Source organism: Sciurus carolinensis, chromosome 10 (assembly GCF_902686445.1).
Source record: "Sciurus carolinensis chromosome 10, mSciCar1.2, whole genome shotgun sequence".
Lineage (NCBI taxonomy): Eukaryota > Metazoa > Chordata > Mammalia > Rodentia > Sciuridae > Sciurus > Sciurus carolinensis.
Window position 1 is genome coordinate 43,467,999 of NC_062222.1, and position 27,752 is coordinate 43,495,750.

Here is a 27,752-nt window from a genome sequence, read left to right on the forward strand (position 1 = left end):
GCAGATGATCAAACACATCTTTAAGGGCTCTTATTTAACACAGTTCTGCTTCTTAGTAGTTGTTTGATTTTACTAATTTATTTAATTTCTCTTGGCTTCAGTTTCCTGTTCTTGAAAATGGGCATGTCTTAAAAAGTTAAAAGTTCTTAGAGAGTTGAATGAGATGAAACACTAACTGCTGAGAATGGTGAGGTACCCATTAAGTGTTTAATTATTGCATCAATTTTTTTATCATCATAAAATGTGTTGCACACACTTCCAACTGACATCAAATTTTGCGTGAATACCTGTCAGATCGTCCCCCCTCCAAGCTGTATCGCAGGTAATTCATGCCGTCCAGGAATTGACTGCTGGGTAGGGAGTCATCGCCCAGTTCTTTGAGATCCTCAGGTCTTAGGTATTCTCCCCCATCACCTGTCATGGTGTCATCTCCTTGAAACAAGCAGAGGAAGATGGAGGAATTTATTTGTTGGAGATAGTTTCAACTACAAACTATGATTGGGATTGCAGAATGCATCCCATAAACAGCCTTGACATCAATGGAACACTGCACTCTAGGAGAACACAGAACACATGCAGACGCTTGCAAAGGCCTAAAACATACTAAAACATATCAAGAATAAATAATTACCTGAATTAAAATTCTTTTAAAGCCTGTCAATTTGCTTTATCATGATAGCTGGTTTATAGCTTATATTGTTCAACCTAATAATCCAATACATAGACCACTGGGCATCTATCTGTAGTTTCAATAATTTTGCACATAATGTCTAGCCTTAATAGTCTCTTCAAATATTTGGCAAGATGCTTTAAAAATGTCTATTGCTCACAAACAAATATCAGATATTTTAAGAGGAATAATTATTTTATAGGATTAACAAAATGTATACATTGCTAGAATAAAATGAGAAAAAAATCTAAGATGAATTCGAAGAATAAGTCTAACAAAACACACTATATAGTCTGGCTTGAGTATAAGCCTAACTTATTTTCAGAGAGTTTTGCTAATATATGAAAGGATCACACATACACTTATTTGTGAAAAAGTGATGGGATGGTGGAGTGTAAGGCTATCACATAATACAGGCTATTCATTGTAGATTCCTTGAACAAAAAGTCAAAAAGATTATTTAAAACCAACTGTCTAAAGGTGGAATGTTTTCCCTGATAAGTGGATGATGATATATAATGGGGATTGGGGGGAGTGGGGGGTGAGAGAAGAATGGAGGAACTTTAGATTATGTAGAGAGAAATGAGAGGGAGGAGGGGTCAGAGGTATGAAAGATGGTGGAATGAGACAGACGTCATTACCCTATGTACATGTATGAGTACATGTATGGTATGAATCTATGTCATGAACAACCACAGAAACGAAAAGTTATACCCTGTTTGTGTACAATGAATCAAAATGCAGTCTGTAAAAAATTTTTAAAATTTTTAAAAAAATGTCTGCTCATACACTCTCACTCTTTTTCTCTCTCTTCCCTCAACCTACTGTCTCGCCCCCAGAGATTCACTTCTTCCAGCCACACTCTGCCTGCCTATAGTTACCACCCACTTAATTCAGAGGATTAATCCACTGATTAGATTATAATCTCAGAATCATTTCACCTCAGAACATCTTGTATTGTCTCCACATGAGTTTTTGGGGGACATCTCATATCTATACCATAACACTGTTGATGGTTAAATTCCACTATCACTATGGAATCTCGTAGTTTCCAGCTGTCAAAACTTCAACTTTGCTGTGTGTGATACACTCATGCTTTTACAGTTAATAGGAAAGAGTTGTCATAATATCATTTGGAAAGAATTGGAGAATACAACCAAGAAAAGCTAATTCATAAACCTGGGAGTCATCTTTCTATTAGTTGACTAAATAGGTAATGATGGGGAGATATAAGAAACACTAAGGAAATTTATTTAAGGTTTATTATATGATGTAATAAAATAGGTTTGTTTGACCATTTTACATTAAGTAAGTAAGCTGATAAAAGAAAATATGTTGGTATATAATAATCCTTTCACAAGCTAAGTTATGTAAAAATCTTTTCAAGTACAATAGAAGTCTACTCAAATAAGAACTAAAGGTTTTAAATCAAGATATTGTTTTAAAACAGACTCTTACCCCACAGACCTGATCAACTTGGGCAGGAAAGTAGTTGTTTTGGTTGCTCATATAGATAAAGAAGTATGGTGGCAAGGAGTGGATAGGTAAAGAAGATGAGTTCTGTTTGGGGTATGCTAAATCTGAGATGCTTACAGGAAATTCAGTTCAGAAATATAGGACTAGGACACAATGGAAATTTGGACGTGGAATTTGCAAGCAAGGTCTATGATGGATACAGATTAGTGCATAGACAGTATATAAGGGGTCCCTGAACCATTTAATAATCTTAATAATACATGATAATATATGACATAAGAAGAAGAATCAGATGAGAAATATCAACATTTAAGGGAAGTAGAGGCTGAGAAGAAAAACTCAAAGAGGTAGAGGGAAAACCAGGAGAGATTTATGTCAGAGAAATAAAGAAGAGTAATTTTCTAGAGAAAAAAAAAAGTCACCTCTTTGTGACTTTGCTCCTTTGGGTCATTTCTCTCTGAGACATAATCAAAACATCATGATTAGGGAGAGAAAGGGGAAAGGAAAGAGGAAATACAGGGGATTGAAATGGAGTAAATTGTGTTATATGCAATTAATATATGTCAGAATAAACCCGGCCATTATGTATGACTATAATACCCTAATGAAAAATGAAAAATAAAAAATAAAAATTTTAAAAACACTAAAAAAGATTAAAACAAATAAACAACAACAAACCCCATCATGTTATATACCTAAGGTAATCATAGGTGTCTCAAGAACTCTGAAGTCTCTTTTTTTTCTTTTTCTTTCTTTTTTTTTTTTTTTTTTTTAATACTGGACATTGAATCCAGGGCTGCTTTACTACTGAGCTACATCTCCAGTCCTTTTTATTTTTATATTTATCTTTTTATTTTGAGATAGGGTCTCACTAAGTTGCTGAGGGCCTGGCTAAATTGCTGAGCCTGGCCTTGAAACTTTGAATCCTCCTGCCTCGGCCTCCCCAGTTGCTGGTGTTACAGGTGTATGAGACAACACACCCAGCTGAAGCCTCACTTTAAATAACACTGAACATAGCAGCTGTCAGGTAGAAAGCACCATAACAAAACCTCAAAATGTAGACAATGAGGTAGAAAACAAAGGACTGAAATCTGAGATGTGGGGCTGTGCTAAATGTGAAGTGTTCACAATAGAAGTGAAGGGTGTCAAAGCAGAAGACAGATGGAGCCTCTGTATTTCAACACCATGCGGAGTTCTCAACTGGTAGAGCATTTTCTTCCATTGCACTAGTGAAAAAGTGCACATACACCATCCACTCATGTATCTTTCAGAAAGTTATATGCGAGTCACATTTCTACAGGCATTTTGGTTACATGAGCGTTACAACTCCTGAGCCCCCACTTGGAGCTTATGACTGTGGAGCTGAGTCAGCAAAGACGGGAATCAGCTCATGATCCTATAAGATGGTGAGGATTACATTCACAGCTTCAAATAAGTCTGGACATCATAATTCCCTTTCCATTGCTGTCTTCTTTTTGCATTTTCCTGCCATGCCCCTCCACAAAGACTTTATTTCTATCATGACCAAGCTGTTACAAAGTTTTCATACTAGATTTAGATTCTATATATACCACTTAGTAGCTGTATGCCAATGAATAAACTACTTAATGTCTCTAAGGCTTATTCTCCTCACCTGCAGATAAGCTTGCTCTCACCTGAAAAAATAATATGTATATGGGGGACATCTATAGCCTCTGTCACAGAGTTGCTGTGGGGATTAAATGAGTTAACACACCTAAATGCATTGGTAAATTCTTTTTCTTCCCTTTGATATCTGTTTTCTTCCAGTTTCTTCTCAATACATGCCTTCTGTGGATCCCTGATGGATTAATCTTCATAAAAACATATTTAATTGTTTCAATCTTTAAGTGACATTTTTATGGTATCCTAATTTTCCCAGACTTTTCAGTTAAGAATTCAAACACTCCACAACTTAGCCCCACATATTTTTTACACATCAGCCGAACCAATCAACTGCATTAGTTTACCACAGTATGTCTCTTTTTCCCATCTTGGGACCTTCACACCATTCCTTCTTCACTCACTAAACCTGTTACTCTCTTGTTCATCTGTCATCACTCAGCAAGACCATGAAACTGCTAATTATCTCCATCCTGCCAAGCAAATATGAAAAACTGACATGTTGCTTTAAATTATACTTCTTCCATACATTATCTGTCCATTTATGCTTCTTAAAGGCATGCCTCTTGTGGGGTGAATACCTTTGATTCCCCCACAGAACTAGTTACAGAGTTTTCCACCATGCAATTTCACATTCACTAATTGTTGATAGATTCATGGATGGATAATGCTGATTGCTATAATGTGTAGCTAGTTAGCCTTAGAGGACATCTGTATTTGGCTTGACTACTCTTTGGGGTATTACACTATTGGGGTGTTACTACTATTAAAATAATAGATGCTGTCAAGAAAACAGGGATTGCATAGTACCTTCCAAACACCTGTGGATGCAGTATGTCCACATGGATGATGTCAGGTTCCATGAAAACATTTTAACTGCACAAAACATTAAAGAGCTGGCAATGTCAACGCCAACTCTCTTTATACTTTCTCTGAATGAAAAGTTACTTCAAACCACTCTAATATGTCCTTTATATAAAAAATTTTCAACTCGAATTGTCTGCCAGGAATAAAAGGTTATTAAGATTTTGGCTATTTCTAAAACTGGAAAATTTTTCTTACTACAAGAAACTTTCTTGATCATTAGCCAATATTCCTCTCAAATCAACAGTTATTATCACTAATAATTTTTAATACATAAGGGTTTTAATTTTAAAAATTACATGTTATAGGTAGACCTCATTGTGCAGATCTGAAAGGCTGTTTCATATAAAGGGAATTTCTAAAATTCCAATAATAAATGTTTTTAAATGCATTAGTTAATGGAATTCTTTAATAATTATTTTGTAAATAAGAGTTACTTTTAAATCAAATAATCATTAATTTTTCTACTTTATAAATTTAGCTTTTAATTTAGTATGGTTGCATTAAAATGATACCACATGTACTTTCAAAATTTCTTGCTAAAATATAGAATATTTTACATCATTCATTTTTTTCCTAAATGCCAAGTTTACCCTAAATAATTTTAAAGGTTAATTTATCTCTATTTTTAGCATTTTTTAAAAAAAACATATAACTACTAATTTTATATAGTAAAAAATAATACATATTATATATACCTTTTTTTTTTTTTTTTTTTAATGAAAGGGTCTTGCTATGTTACATAGGCTGACTTTGAACCCCTGGGCCTTAGTAATCCTCCTGCCTCAGCCTATAGTAGTTGGGACTATAGGCTCTTGCTACTATATCCAGCTTCTAATTTAATATTTTCTTTTAACAAACTTGAAGTATGCCTTCATCCAAGAAGGATGATATGATCTGCATTCATTATAAACAGTCTTAGCTGATAGCTTAGTAAGAAACTAATAACATAGTTTTAACATGATCATGTTAGTTTAGTATCAACTTAGCAATGAATTACTTCTCTAAATTAATATCCTAAGAAAATATATTGAGAAAATATTTATATATCATCATTGGATAAAGCAATTATGTTAGTCTCAATAATAGTTGCAAAATCATTAATAGCATAAACAATGTATAGCTTTAAGCTTTAAAGTTAATAAAATCCACACTCAAATGCACACAAACACAATTCCACTCATATTACACATGCTATTTCAAAAGAAACATTAGTATTAGGCACATGGATTTAAATATTAAGCAAGTTTTTTCTATCCAGCTCAGAATAAAACAAAAGCAAAGAAAAGCTTGCACTCGAAGTTCCTCTAATGGTACCTGAATCACTAAGTGCTTCCTCATCAACAAAGTGGTCACCAAACTGTTTAAGAGCTGTTCAACATACAAGTGAAGATGAGAAAGATGATCCACAAAACAAAATATGGTATGTATACATGGATGCTGAAAATTAGTTCACAATTATAAGGACAGAACACAAAATTATGATAAATATGTGCAACTGCTAACTTTGACAATACTTTCTAACTTACTTGTAATATGCATTGATCCGACATTTGTTCATTCTTGTTCTGATTCTTTTATAAACTGAGACAACTTAATGCCTATCCATCAATAGATGATTGAAGGTTTTGCGGTAAAGAGCTACCTGATAATACAATTATTATTAATATATATTTTAATTATGTCAAATATTGGTTCCAAAGAAATACATCTCAATGTAAAGTTTTACCTTATGATTTTATGTTGATGAACCTAAAAAATGTCTTTAGTATTTCTTCATAAAATAATTAGAATTAAGCCTCGTACCATTTTTTATGGCAATAATTTTCAAACATAGGCATTTTCCATGTATATATATTGGCAGTGATTTTTTAATCATGTACATTTCACCAACAGTGGCACCATTGAGACTAGGTTACATACTTTATTAACTGCCTTTATGATTTTTTAGTAGCATTTTTTTTTTTTTATTGAAGTGGAATAGTACATGAAAATTCAAAATATAAAGCAAAGTCAACCTTTCTGGCTTGCAGTAGAGGGGTCTGATCTTCATCTCTGGCAGGATGCCTCACCCCTACCCCAGGCAGTCCCCCTTAGAAAAATGGGCTTCCCAGGACTTTGAAATCCACAGCATTAGATCATTTTTATCAATTTAAAAACTATAAGGTACATCTTTTCTGACTTAAAGAGCTGCTTATTTATGTTGGATTTGTACCATTTGCTGCAGTGCTATTTTTAAGCCTTCCCTATGGCTCTTTTCCTCTGGGTTTAATATTCATTCTGTACATTTGAACCAATCCCAAAGCAGAGATTTCTTAATATACCACTAATGAAGAATACTTTAAAGTCTTTAAGGCACTTGAATAAAAAATATTTGACATAATTAAAATATATATTAATAATAATTGTATTATCAGGTAGCTCTTTACCACAAACCACTTTTGCTTCTTTCCACTTTCACAGAATTGTCATTTCATATATATTAAAAAACAATGAAAGAGAAAATAGACTGATCAAAATCTTTCCGCCCTGCTTCCCCACAATAGCAGAAATAAACATATTGAAACAAAGGTGAAGACGGGACTTTGAATGTTCAATCAAAGTGTTAAGAAGCAGCCATCCTCAGCACCAGCTTGGTCTCTGAAAAACTAAAGATGGTTTGCCCTCGTGTGGTAATGTGACAGATGTCATAGTAGATTAAGTCTTACCCTCTTCATCAGAAACATCAAGAACCTCAGTCATCGTTTCAGGAACATTTAACTTGTGTTTCTCTGTGATGGTCTGAAAAGACAAAAATCATTAGGGCTTCAAGTTAAAAACAAAGTCAAAAAGAAGATGCAAAGAACCACGGAACAGGTCACACTCGATAGCATTATCAGGCCATCGGGCCCCAAGTGTACGATATTATCCACTTGGTCACTGTGGAAACCTACTCTCTCCTGTGAAAACTCATCTGTTCTTTCAGAAGAAAAATGATCTTTGCAGTGAAGTTGTACAAGAGAAGGTTTATTATTTTCAGTTCCCATTTAAAAAGTAAATTCTTTAGTGATGGCATTAATAATTAGTCACACTGAGAAAGTACATTAATGCGTTCAAGGCTTCTCTAAAATGAATTAAGTGCCATTTCTAGAAAAGCTTTAAAAATAAGTAATGAACACTTGCATTTTATTAAAAGCAAAGTCTTTGGAAAGGAAACTGTAAACAATGTGAACCACATAAATTAACTTAAGCAGATAATTTGACACATCCTTTCTGAATTAGAGGATCAACGGTAGAGAATCAGTCATTTTCAGTAATTCATCAGAATTCTGGTATGTTGTTTATTTGCCTTCCAAGATAGCACCCCAGAATGGTCACATGCACTACCTTTCACTCCTGATGTGTAGTGTAAGGTTGAGACCAGAGTCTAGACTGTGACTGCCTGGGTTCACACTCTAGCTTTGTTACTTACAAGCTACGAGGCCTCAGCAAGTCCTCTAGTTTCACTGGGCCTCAATCTCCTTACCTATGAGACAGGGGTAAGAATACTACTTCATAAAATCCTTATGAAGACTAAATGAATTATGCAAGAGCTTTAAGAACCATAGTTGGCATCCATAAATAATAAATACTATCTGGCATAACATTATAATTCAAAATTAAATTCATCTTAAAATGAAGGGCCTTGGAACTTATTTATTTACTTATTTATTTGATACTAGGGATTGAACTGGGGCACATTTGCACTGAGCTAAATCCCCAGCCCTTTTTATTCTTTATTTTGAGGCAGGGTCTCACCAAGTTGCTGAGGCTGGCTTCAAACTTGCCATCCTCCTGCCTCAGCCTCCCTAGTCACTAGGTGTACGCCACCTTTCCTGATACTCTGAATTTTCAGTCACTCATGTACTCCTGAAGCATTCTGAATGTAGACTACAGGATAATCATGCTAAACATCTAAGACAACAGAGTGATTAAAAATAATAATAATAATAAATAAGCCAGGCATAGAAAGACAAATACCTCATGATCTCACTTATATGTAAAATCTAAAATAGTCTAACTCATAGAAGTGGCAAGTAGAATGGTGGTTACCAGGGCCTGAGTGGGCCAGGTGAGGAGGATTTAGGGAGACAATGTTGATAGGATGCAAAATTTTATTTAGATGGGAATAGTAAGTTCAAGATGCATCATATTACATGGTGACTACAGAAATAGAAACAATGTATTGCATACTTGAATATTGCCAAAGGAGCAGATTTTAGGCATTCTCATTACCAAAGGGTAAGAATATGGAGTGATGGTTATGTTAACTAGCTTGATTTAGCCATTCCCCAAGGTATACAGACATCAAGGCATCATATTGTACACCATTAATAGGGACCTTTTCTTTTGACAATTTACATAAATAAATAAATAAAACACATGTACAAAATAGAATAAAAATCTAAATCTCATTACTAAATGTCACCTGAATATCACTAAATATTCCTGAGTCTCAAATCCATATCTCTAGTTTCTCCATTTATAATGTATTAATTGCACCAGTTGGCAGTTATGGGAACTTTAAAAGGATAATTCTATGACATGAGTAAAATCTTCAATTAAGGCACAGAAGTATAATCAGTTGCCTATATTTTCAAGTTTCATGACATAGGTATCAGAAATTGTTTGAATGGCTATAATAATCCTATCACCAATGCTTTCCTTTCCAAAAGCAGTAGAGAACGTCAAATATATTTATGAGGAAATTCAATTGATTGTCAAATTAAACTTAGAAATTATAAATATATATATACACACACGCATATAATATGTGTAATAAGAGGGATAGATTAAATCATCATGTGATACTGCATAAGTTTTTTTGTGGTGTCCATTTTCATCAGAACAAAACTAAATAAAATAGCTCATAAGACTCCTCGTGAGGTAGTCAAGAGGGACAGGCAAGGAGGCCCATATCTCACTCTATGCTATGACCATGCCAGAAGGCCTGTGTCATTGACACATAGGTCAAGTTCTCTCTCTCTTTCTTAAGTTAAATGACCCCATTTTTCTTGTTTTTTATTATTCACAGCCTGCATTATAACCTAACAGTGATAACTGTCAAGTAATGCTACACTTGGACCAAGCAAGATCTTGAGCTATTACACAGAGAACTTTCTATATTTTTTTTTTCTCAAAAGGGTCTTCTAAACCATTAGAGTGGGAAAAAAAAAAAAAAGACATTAAATTTATGTATTTATGTATGTATTGTAGTGCTGGGGATTGAACCTAGAATGTCATGCATGCTAGGCAAGTGCTCTACCACTGAGCCACATCCCAGGCCAAGATGTGAATTTTAATAGTTTTACTATCACGTGTTCTTTGCTGTGTTACTTTAGAAAATTTTGCTTGTTTGTTTTCCTTTCCTTTTCTTTTCTTTTTTTTTTTTTTCATAGTGCTGTACTAGGGCACTGTACATGCTGTACTGAAACTAGGGCCTTGTGCATGCTAAGCACATACTCTTCCCCTGAGCTACTAGCCCTATTGAAAACCTTTTTCTTTTTAATGAGTTCTTTTCATATATACATGACAGTAGAGTATCATGTTCTCTTCTGCTTCAGTTTTTCCACATACTCTGTCCTTTACCAGAAACCTTCCCCATCTTTTCTTGGCTCATGTTAGATGAACCTTCCTCAGAGAAACATTTTCTGGCCCTCACCAATTAATTCATTTGTTTATCTCTGTTCATCTGTTGCTATGTACTCCTGGAACATCATGCAACCACATCATACAACTGTGCGCGCCTTATCTATTTATCTGCCTCCCACATAACAGCATGAGTCATTTAAGAGGGAAATTGTTTCCATAGAACCCGAACATGATTGGTGCCTCCCCAATTGATATTGAAAAAATTGATGATATAAAATTATACAAAAAATATAGTTAAGATCCAAAAAATGATTAAGTAGATTTTCTTTGGGTGGAATCAGAGACTAGAAAGAAATTGAGTAACTAAAGAAAATCTTACAATTATCTAGAGAAGGTACAGCTGAAGCACTGAATAATAAATTCAGCATGCCTGAATGTTTCTTGTGATGTTTACATAATTCCATAGCATATTATTCACTGAAAGCAAATGTTTTGGAAAGACAAAAGTATACATCCCAAACACTGGAGAAGAGTAGGTGTTGAATAAATATTTGTTGAATGAATGAACTTAAAAAGATGGATATAATATGCCACTTGATTATTTTAATACTATAAATTTGGATTTATAAATTTAACACAGATAAATTACAACCTATATTCTCTATTAGTGGTATTCAACTCTAGCTCCATATTAGAATTATTAGAGGACTTTAAAAAATATTGTTTGTTGGATCCCATTACAGACCAATTGAATCAGAATCCCTGAGGATAGGACCAACTGTGGGTATTTTTTTTTAAAGTTTCTCAGGTAGGTACCTTACTTAACACCACATTCCTGAAGTCATTCTATAATTTAAGTACTGTATACATACAGCAGTATTTTAGATGTGGTGAGGAATAAGACCATAAAAAAACTACCAATGAATGAATTTGCAAAAGAAATGATCACCTATTAATGAAAAATTGATGAAAAGTAAAATGGTCAGTTATCATGTAGGTAGCATTTTTTTCTTTTCATTTGGGTCTATTGTGCAGTTTAATTTGAGACTCTTTTTCCTGGATTGGAGAAAGTGTATGTGGAAAAATGATTTTCATTTGAAATATAGGATGGAGACAGCTATAACATGACATTTTGTTAAAAATTTTTGAAACTTTAAAAATAATTATCTAAAGGTAGAGTAATAAAAAATGCAAACTTATGTCCATTGTATTCAACTATACCACAGTCCCTTTTTTTTCCAGAAATGTTTTAGAGTATTCATACTTCCGAGTAAATATTTCTTCAAGAAGCCGAATCTCCATTCAAACATAATTGATGGAGATACTACTTCAATGATTGCCTCCTGGCAGCCTCAATTTCTATTTTCAGATGCTGATAATGGGACTATATTTTATTTGTACTTACAAGAATGGAAATAATTAAGTTAATTTAGTCTGATCACTGAATGCTATCAAAGTAATTATAAGCAAATGTATATGGAAAGATAAAAAGCAGCACACAGTAATCACCTTGGCCATGGGTATTTTTTGGTAAAGATATCCAAAATATCCTCCATATACAATACAGTAAGGATAATACCCATTTGTACCTGATGTTGCGCTTGACCTTTTAGAAGGCTATCAGTAACAGTTTGAATGGTTGACGAATGAATCTTCCTACTCATGAGTAATATAATGAGAAATGAATATGTGTTTTCTTTTTAAACAAAGTATCCTCTGAAAACTCAATTATTAAAACATAAATATGGTTGTATGCAATTGCATCTGAGTAGTACAAGCAAAACAAAGCTATAATTAAATGATCATGTGCCTTTCCTTTTGCTATAGAAATGAGGATGCTATGGTCAAGATTAGAAGCTACTTTAAAAGTTAAAATGAATAGTACTATACTCTGAAAAAATTTGATGGGATATAATTAAATCAGATGACAAGTTTTTATTACTTACAATATACAGAAAATGAAGAAAATAAAACATGAGCCCTTAACATGATGTTTTATGAATAGTGGTTAATATCTGGTTTGTTCTATGAAAAGAAAAAGTGTGCTTAACTGAGCTTCATTTAACCGTTCCCCCCAGTAAACCACTTCTTTTATGTCACATACTCGCTAGGCCACAACAAAATGACTGATCTTGGCCACTTTGTCACTTTCTAATGCCCACAACCACTGGCTTCCATGAGTTTACAGGCTAAACTTGTTTTGTTTCCAAACCTACTTATACCAATCACACATGTGGATATAACTTTTATGATTAAATTAAATACTATGTAAACTTTTTTCTATGCAAACTAAGGTAAATACTCTGTAAAGTCTCAACAAAGGTGAGTCACCAAAAATAATTGCCACCCAATTAGGCATGATTGAGACAATTATAACAGATTGGAAAAATTATGACAAAAGTTTAAAATGCTTTTCTACTCAATATAATGTCTCCTTAAAACATACATAGGGTATGCAAATATTATATGCATATAGATATAAGGTATATACACACGTATGATGTAGTATATCATTGATATTGTTTATTCAAGAATGACAATTCAGTCATTGGATCAAGAACCTTATTCACAGAAAAGATGTCACATAAAAAGGTATCAAGTGACATTACATTTATTTATTGCATTGCCAATTTTATGATTCCCTTGTCAATGGATATGGTATGAGATTTAGTGCTTGGGTGCTTTACATTTCCCTATTGCTTGTTAAAAGACTGCCCCAATGTTCAAATGAAAACATATATAATATCACTTATATCTGATATTTTTATTTCAGTAATTAAGTAATTATGCTCTAGTTGCCAATGATTATATGCAATACAAAACATGATGACTTTATACAAATAAAAAGAATTGATAGCTGATCAATAAGTAGAGGGATGAGTCATATCCAATACATTTTCCAAGCTGCCTTAGAATATTGGGTTTGCCAACCTCTGCTGCCAGAAATGTGTCCCCACCACTCTGACGTCCATTCTGGCAAACACAGAGTGACTGCACCCTCAGGAGAATTCTAAACTGTCTCATCTTCCCTGCTGTGTTTTTCAAAGTAAAGTTAGAAAAGCAAAGGTTAAGGAAACAAACCATGATTCCAAAATGTCTCAGAAATCTCTGCAGCAGTAAAGTTTCCTTTATAAACTGTTGCCTTACTTTGCCCTGTGCACAATGACTTCATTCATACTTTGGAGTAAAGAACTCTGGAAGGAAGAAAAGCACAGGAACATTTCTTTGATCAAAGAGAACTCACATGGCTGCACATCATATGAATCCCACTGCTGTGAAATCTGTGCGTCAGTTGTGTAGCTGTGATGCGTCTATTATATTTAAGAGGTAATAGTATCAAATTAGATTTTATTTTTATCTATTTATTAAACTGTCTTGTGCTACTTGCTGTCATCACTTAGTAGTTCTAAATTAATTTTGGTGAATCTGGAGACTTGAGAAAATGATACTGAATGTGATGCTCCCACCAAAATCAAGAAAGGATGCTATTTTCATGGGTAATTTTTTTTTTACATTGAAAATTAGGTAAAAATAGTTCTTTTACAAAATTCCTGTTAAGCTAGTTTTCAGCAAAACCAAGATCAGTTATGTCAGGATGGTTAGAAATGTGGGCTTTGAAATTCAACCACCTAAACTTGAATCCTAGATCTGCCATATTCTTAACCCTAAGTATTAATTATTATTTTTAATATCATTAACAACACATTACATGGAAAAGAAATTATGTGGGAAAAGGATGTTTGAAAATCTCTTCCCCAAAATAAATGTAATATAAAAGATTTTATAGGAAGGAATAAATTCTTATCTTCAACTCTCACTCCTAGGTTCTATTTCACAAAACAAACTCACCATTCTATGAGGAATCAATTCAGAGGACCATAAAGTAAAGACACTACAGAAACATGTATCCACTGAAAACACCTGTTTAAAGGGGATACTTGTTTGGTTAGTGAGGACAATGACTTTTTATTATTCTACCTGAAATCAGAAATTCAGTCATGGTTTATATTTGTTTATTGGATTTTTACTTATAAATTTGAATTCTAAGTATAGTGGGTTTTGTTGTTGCTGTTTTGGTTTTTGAACTGTGCTCAACTAGAGAATAATAGTGTACAGAATAATAGTTATCAGGAAAAATAAACAAAAAAACAACAACTCATGGAGGGTTGTAACGGAAGCTGTCATCTCTGCATAAACCTAATGTGGTAGGGAGATGACCTCTCCATACACATCACAAGTCTGATTTCTGAGAAGGTATTTGAAAACTTGTTTGGAGATAGTAATTAGAATATTTAGAGTCAAATGAAAGAAAGCTGATTGCTCCTTTTTAAAATTCAGATCTTTATGTTTAAAGCCATTTGCTCTAAGTAAGAGTAATGAATTTGAAACTTTGAAGCTGTAAGTTGCATAGTGTTCTTGATGTAAAAGAACTTACATCCTTGTGGAGCGTAAATGTCATTCTCCACTCCTGCTACTCTGTGAGTAGGGAGCATTCGTGTTTTTTAACCACAGATGACTCCTGCACAGCGCAGAACCCAGTATATATTTTATATCCAAAAAACAACGATGCAATCAATTAGTTAATGAATGGAAGAAAAGCAGGTCCAAGACAGCAAAAGAAATGCAAGCTTGCCATCTAGTGGAACAAGATAAAAAATGTATATTCATGATTCCCAGAGCACAGAAAAAGGAGTAAAGTTGAGCAAAAACACTACTTCTCACAACAGATGTGCTTTGGAAATCTTGTCACTAAGGTCTTCATTTGTTTGGAATGTACACATTGCTCAAAATATGCTGAATAAAGTAGCATAAGTGTAACAAACCTTAACATGAAGATTATCCTGGGATAATAAATCATATATAGTAAGAAAGAGCAATTAAAATTCAAATGAAGATTCAGTCATAAAAATGGATTTTGAATGTTTTCACCACACAAGAATGTCAAATTTTAGGAACTAGATTGGTTGATACATGTATCAAAACATCATCTGGCACCCTGTAAATATGGACATTTTTAATGCATATTTTAAAAAATGGTTTTAAATAAAAATAAAATTTTAACATTAGAAAAAGATTCAGCCATACGTAATGACCCACAAGTGTGGTGCTAGGCAGTGAGAAGATTGTTTTTCTCCTATATAATTTATTAAAGCTATACTTTATATCTTTAAAACATTGTTGTGGTGTACTGGCTAAAGGTTTTAAGATTCTGCTGGAGAAAACAAGCAGTCCTATTCTCTCCCATTTAAATTCAGTCTGTATCTTGCAGTTCATTAATAAATCATACTCCACTCTATTTAAAACTGCACGTTAAACCAACTTACTCCATCTACTTCAACGGATGTCAATAGGGACTTTCCATCACCCTGGAAAGCAAAATTCTTTTCTTTTTCCTCCTATCTATCAAAAGAACCAAGTGTTCCAAAACTCTTTTTGCATCATTCCTATCTGGGGGCATTTACTAGAATCTTCTTCAGAATTCCTTATTTGTTGATTTATGGTTTTACTCTCTTTACATCTAATGTTTTACTGTTGTTCTAATTTTCTACTTTACAAACATAAATTGAAAAGTTATTGTTCTTGGAGTTTGTGCTGAAGTGAAAAAGCGAATAAGCAAATAAATGCAAATATAATAGCATTTCCACTTTCTGCCAGGAGTCCCCTCTGAGAGGGCCTCCTTTAGGCTTCACTCCAGCTGAACTGTATGAGAGCAATGGGACTCATGATTGTCAGGGTGTTCACTCTTGCAGAGTTTCTCTGGCAAAGGCCAGTGATCATCACTGTTTGCTAAAGAATCAGTTGTTGTGGTAAAAGGATGAAAAATTTTAAAAATCTACTAAACACATGGAATTTTCTTTTTGAATAAAATAATCAGAAATAAGAAGAAAAGTTAGGGAAAATTGTTGTCATTGGGAGTGCATTTGACCCCTCCAGGGTCAGGAGCACAGTGCACAGGAAGGTCAGTCAGGGTCTGTCTACAGGCAACCGGACCTGCTGGCTAAGATCAAGAAGTTTGCTTCGGAGTGTGCTGCCACTCTGCTAGCAGTAGGTGTCACACACAAGTAGAGGGAAAGGGCCGGTGGGGGTCGGGGGGGGAGTTACGGAAAGAGATACTAAATATTGCAAAACTATATTCACACACATTATGTGGAATTATGTTGAGTAGAAGAAGCCCAAAGCCCCTTGTCCCTTGTGTAAAGCATTTGCATCTGCATGCTTCTGTGTATGTTCTGCAACGCAGTCAACGAAAGTTCAACTCTAAAAGCTCCAAACAGCATGAATGAAAAAGTATGTGGCTGGAAAACCAAGAAGACAGGGCAGAAGCCCATCTGTCACTTGTACTCACCGTGGTGGTGGTGGTGACCTCCTCGGTCACAACCTTCAGGGTGTCGACCACGGAGATGTAGCCCAGACGCTTAGCAATCGCCAAGGCAGTGTTACCATTCTGAAGAGAGAGTGAAAGAGGGGAAGAGAGTGAGAAATGAGAGGGAGGACTGAGATGTGAGCCAATGAGATCACCCGTGGCTCTGCATGAGCCAGCATTTCCTTCCAAAACAAGGCACAGCTTAGGAAAATCACTAGTTTTTACCATTACATCTAAATCTGTCTTTGTAACTTCTTTAGACCATAGCCCAGGTCACCATGGTAACACAACAAGTTTGCATCTGCCTGCTCTTTTTAATAAGAAGCACTTGGTGTTTTAACCCTGAGATTGTCAAATGCCTCATACGCTACGGGACTGGGCCTAGGAAAGTACCTCTTGGATGGAGGACGATGCCCCCCAAAATTATTGGGGAGCACCAAGTACACTTGCTCCTCACGGAGGTCAGGCCAACTACTGCAGGTAAGATGTTACCATAGGGAACACAGTAACATATTCAAGCTACAGCTGTGCAGGAGCTTACTATGCAGCAAATTAACAGGAGCAAGCAATTCAGGCTGCATGGAGTCCAGCCTCCTGGGATCCCGGTTTGTTTAATTGCACCACTTAGTTTACATTTCAATGCTCCACATCCCAATGAGCTTTGTCTAAGCTAGCAGCCCCAAAACTGAGCTCCCTTAAGAAGGCAGAGAGGGAGGGAGGGGTTGATCTGCATACACATCTGAGAGCCAGCTGTAAACAGAGTCCTTCCAGCAGCCCAAGAGGAGGGCCCCACTCTCCAGAGAGCCAACTGAGTCTGGCCAACTGTTTTCCCTCTCAGGACCAGCACTCCCAGGAAGTCACACTGATTTCTGGGAAGGGTTTTCTAGAAATCTGGGACTTTCCACAGTCCAGGAGCTTACTTAGGGAGGATGTATCAGAACTTAGGTCAGACAAGAGGACAGCAGGGGAGGAAGAAGAAAGCTTGGGGAGGGACAATGGTGCCTGCCTTACCGCAGTAGTGGCGTTGGGCTTGGCCCCGTGCTGGAGCAGGACATTGATGATGTGCGTGTGGCCCTGCTGGGCAGCCTGGTGCAAAGGTGTATAGCCATTCTGTGGACAACGATGGCATCCATTTACAGAGCGAGAAGAAAACTAGGTTAGCCTTCATTTTTAATTTCTTTGTCTTATTTACAACAAAATTATTAAGGATGTTTATTTGGAACCAATATTCCCAGCAACCCATTTCTCAGCAACAAACACTCCCTCACACCTTATGGTCTGCTGAACAAAGAGAAGAGACTAGCTTATGAAACACAAGATAAACAGACTCCAAATTATAACTATTATTACATTTTAACCAATTAGCATTAAAAATGGGTGGAGAGGAGATTTAAAATAAGAAAGGGCATTATTATGATGTCTCCCCTAGACAACAGGGAAAGTAAGCTTGTTTTTAAATGAAGGCGGCAGAGGGTCAGGTCACACAAGCCCTGCTTGCCTATGACTTCCCTAACAGAATCTTTGGGTTAACATTTGAGATTCTAAATCAATGAAAGTAAATTTAAATCTCATATTCATTTCAGGGAACAGCTTTGGATACATAAGAGCACACATGTACTTGGAGGTAAGAAGACTTCATAGGAAACTGAGTGGCCCACCCTCCTCCCTGCACCAAAAAAAAAATAGTCTTTAAAAATTAGGTTTTTAATATTCAGGTCTAAACTTTCACATAGATGAAAGCTCTGTAATCCAGAATTTGTGAGAAATTGCTGTTAAGGTTGGTGTGAGGTCAGTCTTACTCAGAACTGTAGTGGGTGGTTAAGTGACATAGGTTAGTTGCATATTCACATTAATTTTAAAAGCTGCACTAGAATCCCAGGAAATACAACAATAATAGCCATCATTTATTGAGCATTCATTTTGTGCCAGATATAGGACCTTAGAGTTTTGTCTCTTAATCATCATCACTCTGAAATGAGGATGCTTGGTACAGGATAGGTGTTTTATAAATAATGGTTGATTAAATGAGTGATGAACAAATGACTGGATAAATGGATGTTTTTCCCCATTTCAGAGATGATGAAACTGAAAATAACAGTTAAGTAATTTCTCCAGTCATTCCAGGTTCAGATTGTATGTGGCAGACCATGGCAACCAGGGGTTATCAGAACTACTTTTTAAATCTACTTGCCTCATCACTGATAAATTTTTATCTATGTACTTCTGATGCACTTGGGCTAGCAGTGCTGAGAGGCCCATTCATATCCTAAGCTCGAAGGAGTACATACATCCCATTTATCCAATGTCACTGTGACCTCATGATCAACATGCATATTTGCTTATCCTGACAATACCAAGTGCCTATTTATATACATGGGTGTCACATGATTCTTTCTGTACATTCACATGGCCTTTCTGTCCATAGAAATGTCCAAATGTGTGAGGGTATTTCTGACTGAGTATCTTAAGTCTAGTACATTCTCAGCTCTGCCATGTTAGATAGAAGTCTTGAGCCTGCTTTACAGTGGAATAATCCCAGGAAATCTGGAAACACAAACAAATTACAGGAACTCTAAGAAACCTATAGTTATTGCATGGACTCTGCTCCCAAATAAGGTAATCCATAGATATTTCAGGAGCATTAAGCAAGTGATATTTCTTTTCCTAAAAATTTTTCCTTTCCATTGTGTTTACAATGTTCTACCCAAGAAATTTAGTTTGTCTCTTCAGTATCACCCAGATAAGCATTTACTTACCAAACACTATATACTAAAAAACTTAGAATATAAATGAACATTGTATATGATGAATTAAGATATTAGTATAATATAAATTAATATAGAATATCTATACATATGTAAATAATGCCAAACTGAGATTAATAATAATGAAGTAACAGTTTTGCCTCAGTAAATCACAGTATATGGAGCCCTCAATGGACACTGTGACCAGGAAAATTTCTCCCAGGCTTGATTTAAACTTGTCTTTATCTAAAGCCTCTGGTGAATGAGGACATTTGCCAGGAAAGTTGGAGCAACTCAGAAATCTTTACAAGAATATTAGGTTGAAGCTTAATATATGCTCATAGGCCCATCTGGCTAGGAGTTCTAAAACTAGTTATACCAACCAATTAGCAAATCTCCAAACCCCTCCAAATACCAATTTTCTTTTCTGTAAAATAAATATGGCCAAGATATCAAGTTAGATGAAGGATCAAATAAATTGTCCATGAACTACTTCTTAGCTTACCAAATTATATAAAAATGCTAGCAAACATTGTTTTGTTTTGCATTTTTCCTTGTTAAAGAACTCTATTAATCTTTGCAACATATTTTATGAAGAAAATGTTCTTTAATATGCCAAAGTTCTAAACCTTCTTCACAAGGTAACTAACCAAGTTTGATTTGCCTCAAACCAATGTGACAGGGCTTCTAATTCTAATTTTAAGCAATTAATCATTCCATAAAAGCAAGTTTAGTTTTCCAAGTCTTATACCAAGTTATAAGTAGTTAGAAAGTAAAAGTAATACATATTTTCTCTCTTTCAAAGCACTGAACCAGTTCTTTAGTGACTATGGTTACACATGAAATGTCAGAAAGAAAATGTAATTTCTTCTTCAGAGATATTCTATGTGAAAAAATTCTAAAGAGTTTATTAAAAGATTTCATTTGAGGTTTATATCTATATAAACACCTAAAGAATATGGTTCCAAAAGCAACAGTAAAAGTTTCATAGTCCACCTTTGAAAATTAAATGTTAAAATGAGATTTTTCTCTCAATCTAATGTTCACTTGATGTAGATCTAATTCCAGGGAGGCCAGTGATATTGTCTAGACAACATAGTGATTGCTTCTAATATTATAACCACCTCAACAACCAAACACATAACAAAAAGTACATTAAACATTTTCAAGTCCTGCCTTCATCTCATTGAACTGTTGTATTTGTGCATTTCAGAAAAATATCTGCATTTCAACAGAAATGTCTTTCCTTAAGTGCTTATATGTGAACTAGCTCAGCAAAAATGGTGCTAGAAGTTAATGTCTGAAAATACACAAGAGAGCTTTTAAACAAGTTTCGAAGTCAAATTTCATGAAAACTCAAGAATTGATCGGAAAGTAGACAGCAGCTATCCTTGCTAGAGTAAAACTGTAAGTTCGAATCTCAAATGTCACAGCATTCTTCATAATTTACAAAATAACTTTGTTTAAAATTAGCTATAATGTGCTTATGTATAGACATGATTTTTTTTTCTGTTTCTGAGAGGATATGAAAAGAAATACTGACTTACAAAATTTCTATATATTTCCATTTAGCAGCATCTGGAAAATTTCTAAATGTGCTCACACTAATTTACTTGAGCTGCAATTAGGAATTTCTGACATGTGAACTTACAAAAACAACATGCAGATATTCCTTTGGACCAAAGGACCTGGAGATGTGAGTTACATTATACATAACAGCAGTGGTTATATTGTGGATTTCTCTTTAACTTGAACCAATTTGAGTGAACTGAATTGTGGGGTGATGTTCTGACCTTGCTTTGTTGCATAGGAGCCTTCAGATTCCTCTGGGGAAAGCTGTTGGTTTAAATCAGCTTTGCATTATCCTTGAGAACTTCCAACTCAGGCCTTAACACATTATTGTCCCACTGAGCATGACCCAGCAATGTTCCCAAAATGACAGAGTTTGTTAAAAATGAAAGGCGTGCAGTCTAGCCTGCCTGTCTGCCCTTCCTCATGAGGGGACAAGGAGTTAAAGGTAAGGGGGCCAAGGCCCTGAAACAAAGTAAAGGAAACCTGCCAGAACATCAGGGTGTCCTAGCAGGCATCTCTGGTGTCCTGCGGTAAATTGTTAAAGCAGTGTCAGCTACTTTAACTTTGTAACAGAAGCAGTTCTGAAGCTAACCCACATGGCTGTCAAAGGTTATTAGAATGAAAAGTCTCAAACAATTTCAAAACTACATTGCCTCCTCAAAATCACTTTAAGAGAACTAAAAAGGAAAAGAAAAAAAAAATTGTAGCTATGGTAGCTAGTCAAGTATCCAGATGGCAAACCTTTTGGCTTATAGAAAAGGAAAACGTATACAATATTTTACCTTGGTTTTTGCATTAACATTTGCTCCCTGCTTCAGAAGAAAGTTGACCATTTTCACATTTCCATAGTGACAGGCCACAATTAAAGGAGTATAACCAAGCTGTAAATAATAAATAAATCATAAAGTAGAAACGTTAATGCTCCAGTGGTTAATATTCAAAGGGAGAGGAATTTGACAGAATTTCAGTTATTATAGGATGGGTTGAAACTCAATTTGATTATATAAATATTATTCAGCAGATGATATATGTATCCCATGGGTACAAATATGAATATGAACAGACCCCAGAGCACATGAAACTTTATATCAGCAAGGCAGATCAGACTGTGTGATTTAATTTGAAAAGAAGCAAAGAGAGATGCACAAAATGATTATCATCTAAAAACAGAAATGAAAGAGTGACTTTGATAGGACATTCAGGAGGAAACTCAGGGAAGGTGAAGCTAAGGTGAGCTTAAAGAAAGGGTAAGAATTCAGTGACTTGAATGGGGAAATGCATTTCCAGTGCATGGAGGTGAGCAAGTACAGGAGGAAAAGAACGAGCCATTTGGACTAACTAAGGCAACAAGGCAGAAGATGGACTTAAGCCTGCAAAACTGGAGTCTTCTCATGAAGGGTCCTGATACCATGTGGTCCATTTGGATCTGATTCCTTCAAATACCAGGAACCACTCTAGTTCTGTGTTCTGAAGCTTTATGCTTTAGAATAGATTTCTGGAGGAGATGGGAGGGGGCTGGACACGGGCTGATCCAGTTGAGGACTATTGGAAATCATTCAAGTCAGAAGCCATCACAATATGGACACTGATTAACTTCACCTTTGTATGAGCATCCTGGTCGGCCCCATGCTTAGTGAGAATTTCAGCAACATTTACTTTATCTTCTTGAGCTGCAAGGTGTAAGGAGGTGAGTCCACTCTATGGAGAAAATGGAATGGAAAGAGCACATTTGAAGAGAAAAATGTATTGTATCATCTACATCTATGTCTTGAAAAAAACCCTGGAAAATGCATAGCATCTCCACAGAAACTGCAGCTTTTGATATCTAAGACAAACTCTTTAAGTTAATAAAAATTTTCATCCAAGGCTTATTCTTAAAGTTAATCAAAACCTTCAGCAAATTACATTTTCTATTTTCTAACTAGGTGTTTATGATGAGAGACTTTTAAAATAACTTACCTTAAAAGTATCCAAACAATATTCATTCTAAACTCAACTGCTCCTGCTGAGTCTATTTATTTACTTAATTAATTGATCAACCAAATACTACTGCTGCTTTATAACTATAGCAACAATCCATATCTTCATCAATAAAATATCATATCAATGTTTAGAAAATATATGGGGTTATAGGAAATCATTTCAGAGTAATTTTTTCCAGTATCCAAAGAGAGTATTGTGTGTGTGTGTGTGTGTGTGTGTGTGTGTGTATGTGTGTGTGTGTGTGTGTGTGTGTTTGGAGTTCTTCTTGACACTAAATTTTAAAATGTAACCCTATAATTTGCACAGCACCATAAATGGGTCTGTTTTATGTAAAAAATATTTGGCATGTGTTCATCAAAGGAGCTATTTTATTTGAAGATGCAATTAAAATTCAGTTACAGATTAATCAAAAATAAAGGAATGAAGAAAGAAGGGGAAGAAGTGATTTGTTCAATCAATGCCACTGTCTGTAATTTTGTTATGTACAAGCAGCTTCCATCCAGCAAAATTGAGATTGAAAGAATAACTTTAAAAGTTAAGTCATTTGTGTGTTTAACAGGCATTTTTTTTAGTTCCTTTCATATGCAAGGAAATATTCTAGGCACTTGAACATAGCCATGAACAAAAGTTCCTGCCTTTACAGATCTTATATTCAAGCTTACAGCACATTCATACCAAATGTTTCTCTCTTCCAACTATTGCTCCAAGGCCTTGTATATTCATCCTCTTTTTGCATATCCTGCAACTGTACACTGAGTATCGACTTGTGCACTCTCTCACCCCCAAGTCACATCTAGCTGAAGCTGACCAGTCCTGTTGACCATCACTTTGCAGGCCTCTTCATGAGCACTGAGACTGAGAAGGCTAAGCCTCACTCTTCAAAACCCATGATCTCCAGCCAAGGTGCCAACTAGAAATCACTAAGAGCTCTTACCTTTAAAAAATGTATATAAGTAACACCTACAGAGAGAAAAGTGTTCTACAAGGTGAGAGGAGGTATCTTTTATTTCAGGATCTGGGATTTTTAATCTTTGGAACTCTGGCTGAGCTCAGCTTTGAGGTGCACAAAATATTAAGGTAAGATAGAAGACACCCTTTTGCACTAAAATTTCATCACATCTAATCAAATATTATTTAATCCTAAAGTATAAGAACTCTGAATATTAGGACAAAACAATGGGTTCTTCCTCATATGGATTTCTCTGCCTCAGAACAGCAAATATGAGATTATTTATTTTTACAGAGATAGTGGGTCTGTTTAAAAATTCAAAGAAATGATCATTAAATAAAGGGATCATCAATTATCTCAAGGACATTTTTAGTGGCATGTCAAATATCTGTGATGTTTTCTACTCTATTTTCAGAATGAATTTTATACAATATAAGGTTAAAAACTAGCAACCAGTATGAAAATCTTCTGTAGTTTATGATAAACTTGCATGTACAAATCAAATTATAAAAGCCTTCCTAATAAATAAAAAAACCAGAAGATGTTGATGGGGTTCTTTTAAAAAAAAAATATCAGCTATTGCCTAAATGTAGTAGTGGACTACAAGTGTTTTATTTTATTGTTACATGGTGATTGGTTAAGGAATATAATATCATTTCCATATTACAGTTCTTACTGAGAAATTTGGAGAGCATAAAATTATTGATTGTAGGTGGTACCAAAATCAATGGGAAAATTTATTATTGGTTTTGCTTCTTATTCAAGATATTTTTATAATTGCATTCTTATTATAATACCAACCAAAAGGCAAGTTTATACTTCTTACACAGACAGTCTATGTATTATATTATCATTCAGATATATTGGAACATCATATGTAGGAAAGTTTTCCTCTAGTGACAAATACATCATGGCTTTATCTTTCTTTTCTTATTTTTAGTATTGGGGTTGAACCCTGGGGTACCTAATCACTGAGCCACATTCCTAGCCCTTTTTTTATATTTTATTTAGAGACAGGGTCTCACTGAATTGCTCAGGGCCTCACTAAGTTGCTGAGGCTGGCTTTGAGCTTGTGATCCTCCTGCCTCAGTCTCCCGAGCTGCTTAGATAATAGGTGTGCACCACCACACCCAGCATGGCTTTATTCTTAGGACACCACCCAAATACAATACTGAAATCATTTTTATAAAGTTAATATAATTATTTTTGATTCAAAATTGAATATTTTTTCATTGCAAAGAGTGTAATTCAAAAATACTCATATTCTTGACTGACTGCTAAAACTCTTTCAAAGGAAGTAATATATTTGAAAGAATATCATCAAGGCAAACATAGGGAACTGATTTCTGACACGTATTTATCATTATTGCAAATTAAAAATAACACTGACTTTCCAACCAAACACAATGACCACCATTTTGCTAGGCTGAAGTTGACTCGAAACTCAATATTTTCCTGAGTTCCCTTTCCCTTACTCAGAGGTGACTGACATTTGACTGTGCTGAAGGATAACCAATTGTTTAAGCCAAATTCCAGATGGAACCATCATCTCTCTCCATTCCTCCCTCAAACCTCCTCCTTTCTCTCTCTCTCTCTCTCTCTCTCTCTCTCTCTCTCTCTTGATTTGGAATTAGGACCAGGATAAACTAGGATAATCTGGACTGACTTTTTGAACTACGGTAATATGAACGCTGAGGAGATATGGCATAGCCTGTTCAGAGAAGTTGAGAAAGTAAATCTACAGAAAGAGGTGAATAAAACTGACTTTCAGAGAAAAGTCAAGATGCAGAAGTGTAGCCACACAAGCAGAGAATCTGTGAGACCAACTCCCTCATTTCCCATCGTTTTCTAGTTCCTCATAAAGTTTGTCTTCCTTTGGTCCTTAGGGTCTGTAATACATCCCTATTTCCTTTGTATACATCCCCACTTTTTGTTCCAAGTTTTCTTTGATTGGTTTCTGTTTACAGTCATCCAAAAGTCTCTTGACTGAAGCAAGAAGAGACAAGATCAGAATACCTTGGTTGACATGTGGATATTGGCTCCCTTATCCAAAAGCAAAGTGACCATATCCGTGTGCCCCTCCTGTGAGGCCAGATGAAGTGGAGTTACTCCTTGCTTTGTGACAATATTAGTCTCTGCTCCATAGTTGAGGAGTGTGGACGCTATCTGCATCTGATTCTTCTTGGCAGCAATATGTAAAGGGGTATAGCCATTCTAAAACAAAAACATATATATACATATAGTAAGCTTAACCATTGACCTAATATGTATCTCTGAAGAAAATAAGAATCTGCAATCAACAAAAAAGTTAAAAGTAAGCTGACAGTTAATCCAAACTCTAAGCCATCACAAATTTCCAATTCAAAGCACTCCCAATATTTGCAACCAAAGTCAAAAGGTACCACATTACACTATAACACAGATAGAGACTTGAAAGCCCTAAAGCTGAACATCTCCCCCTTATATATGGGTTCTTTCCTGAACAGCAGAGAAAATAGGCTAATTCCTTTTCTACATGACTGTCTTTTAAGTGTCTGGGATGGATTGATTCCTTTCTTTCTTTTTAGCACTGGAGATTGAACCCAGGGGCACTTAACCCTTGAGCCACATGGTCCTAGCTGGAACTGAATGCTACCCTTCAGATGTAGTTTTAATCATACAGAATAACATGGGATTATTTCTATGATCTTATGACAATACTCCTACTCGCATGCTTCTGATTGGATTGCACCTCTCACTCATTCAGCAAATACACCAAACAGATGCCAGGCAGTATGAAGGGACACAGAGGTGCACATGCATGCCCTCTGTCTCTAAGAGGTTGCATTCGAATGGAAAAAGATATTAAGCAACGAAATAGGCTTATATTAATCCTGGGATCAATTTCAATATGGGATCTCCCTTTCTTCTCCAGAGCCTGTTGCCTCAAAAGTAGAAACATGAGGCAATTTGCTTAAAGTGGGAGTTTGTGGATTGACCAGAATAATCCATGCATTGCTTATGAGACCCAAACACTAATCCTCATACTTTGTCAAAAGAAAACAAAAAGCAAAAACGCTGGAACAAGTGCATTTCTGGAACATGTATTGTTTTTTCTCCTTTTCTTTATCAAATCTGGTAAAATTTTCCATGAAAAAAAAAATGTGTGATAAAGATGAAAAGCAGTGGCTTTGTCATTAACTGTGACACACTGAAGGAACAGGTGGTATAATGATGGAGTACCCCTGTAAGACTACCTTAAGAGGTATTTTAGGACATGGTATTTCCTCAAATCTAACTGCAAAGTGTATCGAAACATGAAAAGCAGTTTTGAGAATTTAAATGTTTTTCTGTGCCATCGTCAAATCTTGATCTGCAAAGGGTCCTATGGTATCTTCACTATTCCCATTTCCCCAAGCAAAAATAAGCATTGTTCATTTTCACAAATAATATTTCTGTTTTAGTTGCTGAAGGAAATCCAGCCACTATCCTTGAACGCCTTTTCAGGCACTGATCGTAGGTCCCAGGTGCCCCAGTTGCTTGAGAATATCACACTTGGGTTCGTGGGCCCTACTGAATACCACACTGATTTTTGTGGACTATATAAACTTAAGGCATCTCCTTTTTGCTACAATGAGCTTGTTCAGGCCCAACTTCCCCCATTCCTGCAGCATAAGCTTTATGAAGGTAAGAAAGTACCAGGGAATTTGTTAATGAGACTGATATGAAGGAAGACAAAGATGTTTTAACAAAACAACACAAGAGATCATTGAAGACGGAGTTGATTCTGGCAGTGTAAGAGGTCTGACTGGTAGAGAGTCAACCTGCAAGATCTGAAGAATCCCATACTCCACAAGGAGTAAACATTTTGAGAACTAAGTAGCTGACACTCCTCTCACC

General features: G+C 35.4%; 1 protein-coding gene across 31 annotated transcripts in view; it reads right to left on the reverse strand.

The window, feature by feature from the left end:
* The window catches only part of Ank2 (ankyrin 2), a 555,326-nt gene that overhangs the window by 68,425 nt on the left and 459,149 nt on the right, over positions 1-27,752 (reverse strand). For 25 of the 31 annotated variants that reach the window (XM_047565838.1, XM_047565836.1, XM_047565841.1 and 22 more), the window contains 7 exons: positions 25,890-26,087; positions 22,541-22,639; positions 21,724-21,822; positions 17,637-17,735; positions 16,608-16,706; positions 7,360-7,432; positions 288-432 (listed from right to left, as the gene is read on the reverse strand). In XM_047565838.1, coding sequence (XP_047421794.1) covers positions 288-432; positions 7,360-7,432; positions 16,608-16,706; positions 17,637-17,735; positions 21,724-21,822; positions 22,541-22,639; positions 25,890-26,087 — 812 coding nt within the window. Of the gene's footprint in view, positions 1-287; positions 433-5,968; positions 6,023-7,359; positions 7,433-16,607; positions 16,707-17,636; positions 17,736-21,723; positions 21,823-22,540; positions 22,640-25,889; positions 26,088-27,752 lie in introns of all 31 variants that reach the window. The other 6 variants (XM_047565837.1, XM_047565834.1, XM_047565831.1 and 3 more) reach the window with 1 other exon arrangement.